We start from the raw sequence: 13,174 nt of genomic DNA, 5'->3' as shown, positions 1-13,174 counted from the left end.
AGCCAGGGCAGCTGACCCAAACTGGCCAGAGGGGTGTTCCATACCATGTGACGTCATGCCCGGTATATAAACTGGGGGGAGTTGGCCTGGGGGGATAGCTGCTCGGGAACTAACTGGGCCTTGGTTGGAGAGTGGTGAGCAATTGCATTGTGCATCGCTTGTTTTGTATATTCCAACTATTTTGTTATTATTGTTGTCACCTTTACTATTGTTATTATTATCATTATTATTATTTTCTTCCTTTCTGTTCTATTAAACTGTTCTCATCTCAACCCGTCAGTGCTACTTTTTTTCCCCCGATTCTCTCCCCCATCCCACTGAGTAGGGGGGAAGCGAGCGAGCAGCTGCGTGGTGCTTAGTTACTGGCTGGGGTTAAACCACGACACGGTTAAAAAGCAAACCTGAAAGGGGTCTCTCTCAGGAGCCCCAATTTACTCGCTTTCAGGTTTGTTAGAAGAGAATGCCTATTCAAAGTAGTTAACACACGCAGTGCTTAGAATGCAACCGCAGTTGTCTTTGGCCTTTTGATCATACTTAGGAGCTGTCTAAACTCTCAGGTCCTCAGACTAACCATCAAGATTTCTGAAGTTCTTCCAAGTCAGGACTGCATTTGAGGAGACTGTAGGCTGGCTTGACATGAACAGCTGCAGCATTAATGTAGCATCCTGCGGACGTAGCACCCTTGCAGTTAGATGTGAATCTGCCAGAGGACTTGTTAATTTTTGTAGTGCTCCCTAGGGAGAGGTGGTTGATCAGTTTAGAGTGTAGCCAGCAGGGCTGAAGTGCTTCACAGATACCAATGTGCATCTAGAGAATGAGCAAGGCTGCAGTGGATATTTCATCACGGAACAGTAGTGCCAGAGTAAGGTGGGGGGGTGGGGGTGTTACCGTTTCTCAGTTGGCAACAAAAATGGAGCGGCTGGGTGAGGAATGGCCGTTGCTGTCCTAGTCAAGCACGTATGCAAAGATGTGGTTGTTTCTACCAACTCTGTGTCTCCTCTTTCCGTATATATCCTTAGTAAGCTGCTGGCAGAAGACACGGGGAGTGAAAACACGGAAGACTCTTCTGCAGGTGGTGTAGCAGACAAGGCAGTTCTCAGCAGCTCGTGCCCTGTGAGGACTGCTGACTTTACAAGGGCTGCACTTGCTCAGGACAGCGAAGGTAGGATCCTTAACTGTGGAAGAGCCGATGAGGAAAATCACTACGGCCCGTAGTAGAACCGTTCCTCATCTTTTGGATGCTGGGCTTGGATGATGGGAAAAAGCAGAGTGAGATGAACACTCACAGTGTGTCGCTTCTTGCCTCTTTTGTAGGTGCCCTGCCAGTGGGAGGAGCAGAGCAAGAGGAAGATGCGGAATCTTCCGGGGATTCCGAGGTCCTTTCTGTGAGGGACGCAGTGGGGTCCCCTTTGGTTCGCTTGCTTTTGGGCTTATTTCCCTCTGGGGTTTTGATGTCTTCTGCTGCTCCCGCCACACATTTGTAACTGGGGGCCCTTGAAATACTTGGGCTTTTGGTCAGCTGTCCATTTAGGACTGGGACGAAGGCAGGTCAAGCTAATGACCTGGGTCTCATAGCAACTGGCCTTTGAGTTTCGTCTCTAGCATAGAAGCACTAAAGTTTCCCCTGCTTCCCCCAGTACTGCGGAGGCGCTCAGCTGAGAAAGATGGAGAGAGGTCATCAGTTTTGCAGGTGCCTGCTGGTGGCAGGCAACATTTCTTATCTTTAAATCTGCTCTGAAGACTGACCTAATTATGTAACCTAAGAAGTAAAAGCACACCTCATATTCTCATGTTCTTATCGAATTCTTTGTGCTCGTGTAACCACGTTTCTTTAGGACTGTGTCGCACAGCTGCAGCAGAAGCTTGCCAGTCCTCTTAAAAAGCAATCTATGTCAGAAGCTTCTCCGGAAGTTACTACTATGCGCTACCTCGGTGCCCTGGAGAAAGACAACCTGCACTTGCAAGGGGCATTGGAAAGGGTTGTAGCTGAGGTATGGAAAGCCTGTCACTATAGGAATAAACCTCTGGGTGGCTGTTTCTTCCCGTTCATTGTGAAAAAGGACAAAACAGTATTCTGGGAGCCAGTAGGAGAGAGATCTAAGGAAGTTAACAGTGATCCCCTGTCATAATTGATGAAGCCAGTAAAACCTTCAGCCAGGTGGCTGCCTCCTCCTCCTCCTCCAGAGTGGAAGATTAGCATTACTTGAATCATCAAAAAGCCAGTTCGTTTCTGCTGCAAGTAGGAGAGAATCTTGCTCCTCAACGCCACAGCAGAGGCTCTTGTTCAGGCTCTGGGGTAGTACTGCAGCAGTGGCCTTTCTCTTCCCTTCTTCCGCCCCTCCCCTGGTGACAAACGCAGCTGGCCCTTTGGGGAGCTCCTCGCAAGCTGGAGGGGCAAGGCAGTGCGCTGGGAGCAGCCTTCTGGTGGCTAGGTACGAACAGAGCGGTTTGCTCTCTCTCAAAATTCGCCCCTGCTCTGAGCCACTATTTCCCTGTTCCAGATATTGCACTCTTTCTTTACAGTCTTCTGTTTGTATACAACAGATGTTCCTTATTTGTAGGTTGCTAAATATGTGTGAAAGTCCTTGTCTTTGTTTGGGCGCGCGGTGTGTAAAACAACGTGAGCCACCTTCATGGATGAAGGAACTTTGAAACAGATGTTAGGGTTTGGGGTTTGGGCTTTTTTTAAGAGTACGGGTATCAGAACCATGTGGATTGAACTAAGCAAGAAGAAGAGCTGGTTTGCAGGTGGTGTGTTTGTACTGTATCTGCAAAGCAGCATCTCAGCATCTTTTTCCCCCCCTTCTTTGGCCCTGCCGTAATTTGCCATCCTGAAGCAGCCTTCTTGCAAGTGCATTGTAAGCTCCTTTCTGAGGCGGGGACCACCTTTTGCAGTGTTCTTAGGAAAACTGAAGCATAGAGGCCTCGGAGTTCTGAAACAGAAATCACCTTAAATTTCCTTATGAGGGAGGTGTGAAGTCACTTTAGGAGAAGGATGAACTTTTTAATTTGTTTTTTTTCAATGGAGGAGCAAACAAGTGGATACAAAGAGTGTCACAAGTCACTGAAAGGGTAGGAGGGGCAGTGTCAGTGCTTAGAACTGTGCTATAGGAAATCAGTGGAGGGATGGGAGAGGCCAGTAAAAAAGATGATGAAGTAACACCGTTTGTGCTCATTTGCTAGTACAAGTGCAGGTCTGAATGTACTTGAAATGATTACAGTTGTTTGACTAGAGGGTATGTGCAGATATATGCAGCCCTTGAACTCTTCAGCAGCAGTTGACCCCTCTATATAAAAGCTCACCTGACTACAGGGGATTCTTCCTGTGATTTTGCAGTTGCGGGAGTTGAAAGAACAGCATCTTCAGTCTGAGCATTGTGTTCGTGACTTGAAGACTGCCTTGGATAATAAGGAAAGGGAAGTAATAGCTTCTAAGCAGAAACTGCAGGACCTCCTGTTGGCATCTTCTGGGACTAGTACGACTATAAAACAACTGGAAGATTGCGTGCAACAGTAAGAGAGTAACACGGTGCAGCAACGTCTGTCGCTTCCTGGGATGGTGTGAAAACAACAGGATAGCCTTGTTGCATCACAGCAAGTTAATATACGATTTTGAAGGATGCTTTTGTCTTAGATTATGTTGTTTCACGCTGTTCTTTCAGAGCTGGTGCTCTGGCGGATTTCCCTCATAAGACCTGTATTTCTTTTTAAGCCTTGGAATTGAAAATGCCAGACTGGAAGCCACAGTCCAGCAACAAAACAATAGGATTGAAGCCCTTCAGAGAGACCTGCAAGCCTCTGCCTCAGTAAGCTGGTCACAAACTTCCCTTTTTGTGAGCTCCTGAGCCTAGTTACCTACTTCTGTGGGGAAATTTTAGGATGAGGTTTTCCTGGAGAGCCATGGGGAGCTCAGTCCCCGCATTCTAGTGAATATAGGCTGCTCAGAAAGCAGCCTGGTCCATTCCCCAGCTTTCTGGTTTTGAGAGTTTTCCCATGCTACTATGGCAAGTCCTACTTAACGCTCTAAAATGCGAGGATGTGACACTAGTTCATTTTCTTCATAGGAGCTTGTTTGGTGCTGTGTTTTGAATTTGTGATGAAAACAGTGTTAACAACACAGGGGTGATTTAGTTATGGCTGAACAGGGCTTGCACAGTGTCAAGGCCTTTTCTATTTCTCATACTGCCCTGCCAGCAAGTAGGCTGGGGGGTGCCCAAGGAGCTGGGGCAGGGGGGCACAGCCAGACAGCTGACTCCAAATGACCATCCCATATGACATCATGCTCAGCAATAAAAGCTGCAGGGAAGAAGGAAGAAGGGATGGACATTTGGAGATATGGCATTTGTCTTTCCAAGTAACCGTTGGGTATGATGAAGCCCTGCTTTCCTGGAAGTGGCTGAAAAACTGCCTGCCAACGAGAAGTAGGGAATGAATTCTTTGTTTTGCTTTGCTCACACACGCAGCTTTAACTTTACCTATGAAACTGTCTTTATCTCAACCCACAAGTTTTCTCACGCTTACCCTGCCAACGCTCTCCTCCATCCCACAGGGGTGGGGAGTGAGTGAGTGGCTGGGTGGCGCTGAGCTGCCTACTAGGGTTAAACCATGACAGATGCTAGAAAGGATGGAAGTTGTGGTCAGGGGGGAGATCTGTGGCTGAAAGCTGAGAGAGGAGACTGGACCTGGGAGGTCCGTGTTACCTTTGCAGCTTTGTCACAGCTTGCCCTTGAGACCATGTTAGCTTCCTTTCCCGCCTGCGAACAGGTGCTGGTACTGTCCTGCCATGCAGGGAGCTAAGGTAACGAATTAGGTGAGGTGATGCTGCACAGTAGCGGGCAGAGCACTTCCTTGCTCTCAGGAGATGTAGAGCTGTTACAGAAGCCGTGAGGGTAGGGTATTTTCTGTGGTGGGCACTAGAGGAATTATTATATTAAAAAGTACGTATCGTTAGGAACTCTGGAGGACCTTTGGAAGAAAGTTGCAGGGTGATCTTGTGTGTGTGTGCGCGTGTGTGCGTGTCGTCTTATCCCCCAAAGCTGCAACCTCATCTTGTCACTTCTAGGGTGTTCATTCTTTCCACCAGCTTCAACTGCTGCTCTGGGTTATGTTTCCTGAGGTGTGTTCTACACTCCGTGTTAACCTTAACTGTAGATGTTGGATGGGGAGAGGAGAGCTTAGACCTGTTTCCATTTAAGTTACTGCTTTGTACTGCAGTGCTGCCTTTCCAGTCACCTGAGTTTTTTCTTTTGCCGCTGTTGCTTTCACAGATGCAAAAGCAGAATGTGCTGCCTCGGACATCAAAGGACTCCCACAGCATGTGGGAAGAGCAATTGAAGTCAAGATCCCACCTTGAAGAGCTTGTTGCTCAGCTTGACAGAGAAAAGGCTGAACTCCTGGAACAGGTGAGCCCAGAAAATTCTCTGGGTGCCTAGCCAATACCCCGGAGAACTGTGTCTACCTTTTTGTTGAGTTCTTCTTTTTCTGTTATCCTTGCCGTTCAGGCTGTGAGTATCTTGTGATTTGGGTATCAGCCAGGAAGCAAATAAAAGCTAGCTGGGTATCTTTGTGTAAATTCTGGAGTGGTTCTGTTGGGAAGAGTTCCCAATGTGGTTTGCTATCAGTTGAGCACATTGAGCAAGGCTGCAGTTCCCCAGTTATTTCTTGGATTCCTTCGGGTCATCTTCTGACACCTTGGTTTCTGGGCAGGGTTAAAATGCTTCATGTTTCCAGTGCAATGTATGGAGGAGCTGCTGCATGTTTTCAGGGTAGTGGGAGCTTAAAAGCCTTCCAGAAAAATGTACTGAAGGAATTTTGGGCAAATGAACTAGTAGCTGGGAAACAAGAAATGGCTGCCAGTTTCCAAGGGGCAGTCTTTCCCCTTTCTCCTTTTCTGTAGAGGAGAAATGGAAGTACAAAGTCAAAAGAGCTGCCAGCTCTCCTCTGGTTTGGCTGAGAAGACACCAAGAGGCAGAACAAGATGTGAATAAGTAAATACCCCCAGAGGAGAGAGGGAGGCAATAGCAGAGGGAAATGAAACATTGAAGAATTGCAAAAGATCAAATTCCTCTGCAAGCCCCTGCCTGCTGGTCCTTGAAGATCCCATGAAAGCTTTAGATTGATCTGTGTTCTCCCATGAGGTACATACTTACGTAATCCCTGTTATGAGTAGAGGAACTGCCGAAAGTGTCCTCCAGCATCTTTTCCACCTTTTTGCCTTCAAGTGTTAGAAGAGCCTTTGCCTCAGTGGGGTCGTCTGTTTCTGTTGTTAGGTGTTGGCCTGTTTGATGTCAAACCCAAAGTGATTAAATGTTCTCAGGAACTTTGTCCCTTGGCGTTCTGTGGAACTTGGCTAACAGATAGAGGCGTACTGCAGCTTCTCTGTGGAGAACGTTAGATGCATATACTGTGCGTAGATACTGTTCCTACGCTGTGTGTGTGATGTATCTTTTCTATTTTGAAAGTGTGAGGCTGAAAGAAAGAAAGTGAAGAAGCTGGTAGAGTTGAAACGCCCAGTCGAACTGCATCTGGACCAAGAAATGAAAAGAAACATCGAACTGCAGAAAGACTGTGAGAGGTACGGCTTTTTGGTATGGTGAAGAGGTCTCCCTGAGTAGAAGTCAAGCTTTATTGAACTTCACTGTAAAAATAGGTGTATGTAACTGTGAGAAAATTCAAGCCCCGTGTTAGTTCTTGCAGGGCGCTTCTGTGCATGAGTCCATAGTTTTCAATAGCTGCCAAAAGAACTGCAAATGCAGGTTGCTGTGCAGTTCTACTGGGGGGCGGGGGGGGGGGGGGAGGAAGTCTTTTATTCCTCTTTTCAGGTGAAATTTGGACCTTTCAAGGGGTTTGCAGCACAGTAATGCTGTTTTTTTCTCAGTAATTGCTGGTGTGTAAAGCACGTTAAAGATGAAGCAAGCCATGTCTGCGCTGTTTACGTAAGAGTATGTGAAAAAGGCCGGTTGTTCCTTTGCTTCGTTGTTTTCTTGACTAATTTGCTGTGCAGGTTGAAGAAGCTTCTGAGCAGAGCTACGAAGAAGCTAAGGGCGTATGAGGAGAAAGAGATGGAGTCCCAGCTTAATTTGCAGGGAGAAATGAAGAACAGGTATTCCGAAATGGCCAATGAAGTTGGTAGATTAAGAACAAAGGTGAGCTCTGCTTTGTTTAGGGTTTCTTGGTGGTGGTGTTTTTTCTTTTGAAAAACCTGGGTTATTCCTTCCCTGTACTACTTTTCATGCTGGTGATTTTTTTTTCTTTGCTGTATTTTGGAAGCAACTGCCTTTTCTTGATGCTCCTTCTACTGTTACAGTAGTAGATGTCTATAACTAATACCGATGTAGTTATCATTATGGGTAGAGATGAAAACATAATGTGCAAAGCAGTATCTGCAAGGGCACATGAAGGGCAGGCTGTTCTGTAGAGGAAGGGCGAGCCGAGAGTCGCAGCAAGGCTGGCAGGGTCCATGACCTCAGGGGCAGTCCCACAGGCTCTCACCAAGAAGAGCGGAATAGGTCCGGTGACAGCAAGCAGGGTCAGCCAAGAGTGCAGATCGCCAGGCCAGTCCATAGGGACTGCAGTCCTACCAGGATGTCACGTCCATGGGTGAGGGTCAGGGCTGAGAGCAGTAAGGCTCGGCACAGGCCTGGCTGCAGCTTGAGGCCATGGCAGCGTCTTCTAGGTCTTACAGAGGAATTCCTTCTCTGGAAGAGAGGGAATTAACACCGCCATTACTGGGAACAACTGTATGAAGTTGGCTTCGCCCAAGGTCACCGCTTGAGCTCTGTCTTAGGCAGGAGTTGGGCAGAAGGCAGTTCAGGTTTTGCTTTTCTAAACAGTGTCATTGTTTCCCAGGGCACGATGCAGTTGAGGCAATGCAGAAAAAATTCTGTAACTTACTGCTCGCTAGTAGCTGTCTTGGCCCATCTTTCCCTTGTCATGGGCACCCAGAAGTAGAGTTCCCAGAAGTGCTTTTGAGGTTGCTCTGGCTGTTCAGTAGCACGTAACCTTTTATCTACTTCTCCGCTCATTGCTCAGATTTGTTGCTAGAGCAGCCATGTTTCAGAGCTACGTTCGAGTTTGGAAGGCATTGTAGAATGAGTCAACTGCCGTTGCAGTGGCTCATTTTTAGTCCAGAAGTTAGTAGTGGGTTTGTGTTTCTGTTGGAGAGTTGTTTCGAATGACAGGGAAGGGCATTACATTTAGGCGGTTTTAGATAAGTCTCAAGTTTCTACTTTGTTAAAGATTCTTTCAAGTGTTTAGTATGCTGGTTTCCTCCACTTTTATTAAAAAAAGACAGGGTGTTATGTTTTATCTTCAACAGGTACAGAAAATGTATGTTTCTGGAGGGGGGAAGAGGAAGATAGAGCTGTAGTTGACCGTTGGGACTTACTGAAAGTCTGATATTTCCTGCAAATTTTTGAAAACAAACTGCGGCTTTGACCTAAAGAGAATATGTCTTCCTCCACCACCGCTGTAAAAGCTGTGTTCTGAGCCACTATTTACAAATCTTTCAGTGTAATGGAAAAAAAAGAGCATCTGTTTCTTGTCTTCTCCGTTCTGTAATGAAGCTTTGATTGTCTTGACAGCATGTAAAAATTCCTCTAAAGCATGACACGTGTTGTTTCTGATGAAACCAGAAGGTGGCTAGGTATGGGGGTGTGTGATTTCCCGTGAGCATATGAGCATCTCATGGAAGAATAGCCTTAGTGCTTTTCCACTTAGCCCTATGCGTGAAATGCTGCTAGTTTGGCACCTCTTGGTCCTCTTGATACCTGCTGCAGAAGAACTGAGAAAGGATGGGAGCCTGAGGAATCCTATCAGGAATGTTGCGAAAGCTGTTCTTGTTTGAAAAGAAGAGACTGCTTTCACTTTGGTTTTCATACTGAGTCAGCAGATGGTAAATACAGCCTCGATGGCCAACCCCTTTACTGATTTTCACAGAACTGAGTAATTGTAGATCTGAGTTCCCCGTTTTTGGGGGTTCTTTCTGTTTTGTTTTTTTTTTTTTGCTGTCTACAGGTTGGTGAACTTTCCCAGCAGCTGGAGATAGAGTCTAAAAAATGCATGCAGCTAGAAACACAGAATCAGGATTTGCGAGAAGAGTTGTCCACCATGCGTGGGAACCATAAAAAACTGGAGAAGAGCAAATGCCAGCTGAAAGAAGAGCTGGCTAACCTCAAACTTCATTTGGAGACTAACACGGTGGATCGCAGCCAACTAGAACAATATAAAAGAGAGATGGAAGAACAAGCCGAACAAGAGTTAAGACAAAAACTACAAGAAGTCAATCTGGTTTTGCAGGCAAGTGAATTTCTCACGTGTGTCTGTAGTCTCTATTGCATACTTTTGTTGTGGTTGTCATTTTTTTAGTATTTTAGTTTTGGTGCCTGATTCTGTCTGTTAGTGCTGTACTTCTGTCTTTCGTAGAGGGCAGTAGAGGGAGAAGAGAATATGGTTGGGCAAGAGTGCTTTCATGTGTGTGTAATGTGCCTGCAGGTTCCTGAATCAAAAGCTTGCCCAAGACAGATTTCCGTTTTGCAGTTCTTGGGTGGGGGGGAGGTTATCACTGTCCACTGGTCGTGTTCATCCTTGAATGGGTATTGTCACTTCCAGTTGTCATGGCCAGGCATACAGGTCCTCCTCTGCCATTGTACGGGGAAAAGTGCTCCGAAAAGAAGTCACCAAAGTTGCGGGGTGGCGGGTGGAGATGAGGGATCCTTATAATTTCTTTGAGGAATCCTTTTCTTTATGCCCTGTCCTACAGAGACGGTGTTCTCTCATTAGTAGCTTTGATGAACAGTAGTGCTAAGAGGGGGGCTCTTTCTGAAGAACTATTTAATGTGGTAGTTCCAGGGTTCCGCCTTGATTGCTGATGGTAGTAAGGAGGCACAGTTGCCTCAGTGAGTAAATCTGGGCCCCTTGAAACTGGGTACGTGCAATTGACTGGCAGGGAGAGCTCTCTTCTTCTTTGCAGTGCTTGAAAGTGCGTTATCTCCTTCAGATGCAGGCAGCCTCCCAGGACAGGTTAGAACAAACCAGAGCCAGTCGTCTCGCTTCACTGACAAACCAGCTAGAACAGACAATTAGAGATCTTGAATGTGGATTGGACAGGATAAAAAATATGGAGCAAGACCGTATTCTTCAAAAAGAATCCATGCAGGCAGAAGTGGACAGGTACAAAGAGCTGTACCAGGCGGAAGTAAAAATAAGAAGATTCCTAGAAAGTAAACTGGAAAGGTAAGTTTATGCTTTTTTGGAGTGGTAATAAGATACTACTTTTTCCTCATGCATTTTCCTCCTAAAAGCCCTCTTCTGCATCTGGTAGCATTATGTATATAAGCATAAGAAGGCATATTTGCGAGGAAAGTAGCTTAAGACCCTTTCCCTTCATGAGAACTGTCTTCATTTCTCTTTAGTGTTCCAGCAGTAACACCACTGATCATGGCATTAATAGGGTATTCTATGTGTGGCAGAAAAGATAAATTTCATGTCCTTTATTGCTTGAATAAGGATAGGCACTTCAGAGAACAGAATTTGATTCTGTGAAGTAAAAAAAAAAAATAAAATTTTTTGGCATCCATTTTAGCGGCATGTCTGAGTTTTGAGCTTTCCTTGGGAAAGGAGGGATAGTCCAGAGTTCTTATGCAGGTGACGTACCCTTCAGAAGAAGCTGTGTGAACACATGGCGTTCACAGGCTGTTTTGAAGCCCTAATGCTGAGAAGTCCTAAGTGTTGGTAACTCTTACTGCTCCCTGCAGGTAGTGTGACTTCCTAGAAATAGGCGCTCTGCAAAGAAAGACTTCAGATCAAATTGTAGTCTTGTTTTAGAGGCTTTTAATCCCTTCCACTTTCAGAAGTCGAAGAACAGTCAAAGACCTGGGGGGCGACTTTGCAAAAGTGTCATTACCAAAGATAATTCCTTGTATGCTTCTGAATGTTTCAGAGCTAATGAGAGACTAGCAGAAGCCAGAGCTAAGCTCCTTCCGGAGCGCCAGAGCAGCAGACCTTTAATTGCGAGCAGCAGTGTCAGTGGAGGTCTGGCTGCAAGTCCAGGTCTGTATTCAACTGAACTGGGACATCTTGGCAACAACTAAGTCTGGGAGGAAGCTTCCTAAGCCAAACTGGGGACGCGTGATTGTCAAGAAGCAGGGTAGAAGCCTCTGTGGCTACGGTAAGAATTTTGAAATGGAGAGGCCTCAGTCAGCGCGAGGCCAGCAGCGCGGGCCTTGCCAGGGGCAACCGCGGGAGGTTTGAGCGCGGCGTAACAGTCAGCAGCAGTCAGTCAGCGGCGAGGCCAGCAGAGCCGACGGTCAGTGGGTGGCTCAGCGTGAGGCTGAGGCGGACCGGGAGGTTCCCGAGGCCCGGGAGCGGCGGGAAGAGAAGAGCGGAGGGACCGGCCGGAGCCGGCGGCGCTCGCGAGAGAGGCTGGCGCGGCGCGGGCGTTGCCGGTGCAACGGCGGGAGATTTGAACGGCCCTGAGGAGCGGCGGCGACCAGGAGCGCGGCGCGGCAGGGCGTGCAGGCCCCGTCTTCCTCTTGCCAGCTCGAGCAGGCTACTCAAGCAGTGGGCGTCGGCCCGGAGGGAGACCCAGGTCACGCACACCTGTAACCAAAACAATACACCTTATATTGAACTCACTTATGCATATTCATAAGATTACAAAGACGTCATTTACATATTCATCAGATTTCCAGGAAATCATTTGCATACGTTAATGTCCATCACGCAGGCGCACTAAAGGTCTCTGGTGGTCTTCTAGAGTCCTCTGGTGGTCTTTCGTAGTCTTCCTCACTCGTCCGCTTCTTGACCTCTCAGGTGTTTCCAAGCAGCAAGCTGGTGTCCATAACGGTTTCCTTAGCCTTTAAAACAAACACTACAAGACTACCAATCTTTGTCAAAACTTCTGTGGTTAAATGATTTTGAACAATACTTAAATTCTTATGGTTACACATTATACAGTTCCTAAGCTCCTAAGTTTCTAAGGCTACACTTCAAACTCAACACTCCCATACTTATGCTTCACAATCTTCTACTTTTTAGTCAAACCAAACTCTTTTATAATCAGATTTTAATTTTCTTTTATCTTGTTATCTAAATCCTACACGTTTCTACTAGATGATTTTAGCCAATTTCTCCGGCCTTGGTACAGGGCTATACAGGGGATTTCACAGCAGGTACTGGTTGGTGGTTAGATATATATAAAATACAACATACATATGATTTTGCTAAACTATTAAAATTAGATATGATTTTACTAAAATATTTCCTATAATTCTATATTACTATTAATATTAATATGATTAACTGTAATCAATAACAAATCAGTGACCAATTGGTAACAGAAGGATCGGGAGCACAGGTAGTGTTTTCCCCCATCCCTTCAGTGACAGGGAAATACACTGAAAGGAACAGGAAAACATGCCTAGTTAATACGTGGCTCAGAGGCTGGTGCCATCGGTGGAATTTGGGGTTTTTGGGTCATGGGGAGGTTTACACAGCACCGGGCTTGCTAGCGACAGATGGTGTCCAGCTATCTCAAAGCGGTAAAAGAATCCTCGCTCGTGAGATGGCGGGGCTCATTGAGAGGGCTTTAACCTAGGTTCGAAGAGGGTGAGGGATAAAACTAGGTGTACAAGAGATGAGCCTGGGGGCAGCGTGCCGATGTTAGGGGTGGATTTGACAGCCCAGCTCAAATGCTTCTATGCCAATGCACGCAGCATGGGCAATAAACAGGAGGAGCTGGAAGCCGTCGTGCAGCAGGATAGATATGACTTAGTCGCCATCACGGAAACGTGGTGGGATGACTCCCATGACTGGAGTGCTGCGACGGATGGCTACAAGCTCTTCAGAAGGGATAGGCGAGGTAGAAGAGGTGGTGGGGTAGCTCTCTATGTTAGGGAATGTTTTGACTGTACAGAGCTACACGATTCTGATGACAAAGTGGAGTGCTTATGGGTGAGGATGAGAGGGAAAGCCGATAAGACAGATATGGTGCTGGGAGTCTGTTATAGACCGCCCGACCAGGTTGAAGAGATGGATGAATGGTTCTACAAGCGGCTGGCAGTAGTCTCAGAATCGTGTGCCCTTGTCCTCGTGGGGGACTTTAACTTTCCAGACGCCTGCTGGAAATACAAGGCAGCAGGGAGCAAACAATTGAGGAGGTTCCTGGAGAGCGTGG

General features: G+C 46.7%; 1 protein-coding gene across 1 annotated transcript; it reads left to right on the top strand.

Moving 5' to 3' along the window:
* The first annotated feature begins 930 nt into the window (after nt 1–930).
* On the top strand, nt 931–11,090 carry LOC142028522 (ankyrin repeat domain-containing protein 26-like). The gene is made up of 11 exons (XM_075022343.1): nt 931–1,162; nt 1,315–1,385; nt 1,851–1,991; nt 3,338–3,513; nt 3,713–3,806; nt 5,268–5,402; nt 6,462–6,574; nt 7,004–7,145; nt 9,016–9,297; nt 9,998–10,233; nt 10,940–11,090. The coding sequence occupies exons 1-11, from the start codon at nt 931–933 to the stop codon at nt 11,088–11,090; spliced, it is 1,773 nt and encodes a 590-aa protein (XP_074878444.1).
* Nucleotides 11,091–13,174: the final 2,084 nt, after the last annotated feature.

Source organism: Buteo buteo, unplaced genomic scaffold (genome assembly GCF_964188355.1).
Source record: "Buteo buteo unplaced genomic scaffold, bButBut1.hap1.1 HAP1_SCAFFOLD_547, whole genome shotgun sequence".
In the NCBI taxonomy this organism is placed as follows: Eukaryota; Metazoa; Chordata; class Aves; order Accipitriformes; family Accipitridae; genus Buteo; species Buteo buteo.
The sequence above is the reverse complement of the archived record's forward strand: the minus strand, read 5'-3'. Positions and strand labels throughout refer to the sequence as shown.

Excerpts from the sequence above, each read along its gene's own strand:
- LOC142028522 (XM_075022343.1), top strand. The coding sequence starts at position 931 with ATGGCCGTTGCTGTCCTAGTCAAGCACGTATGCAAAGATGTGGTTGTT. Across the intron at positions 5,403-6,461 it reads AGGCTGAACTCCTGGAACAG|TGTGAGGCTGAAAGAAAGAA; the intron begins GTGAGCCCAGAA and ends CTATTTTGAAAG. Across the intron at positions 9,298-9,997 it reads AAGTCAATCTGGTTTTGCAG|ATGCAGGCAGCCTCCCAGGA; the intron begins GCAAGTGAATTT and ends TATCTCCTTCAG.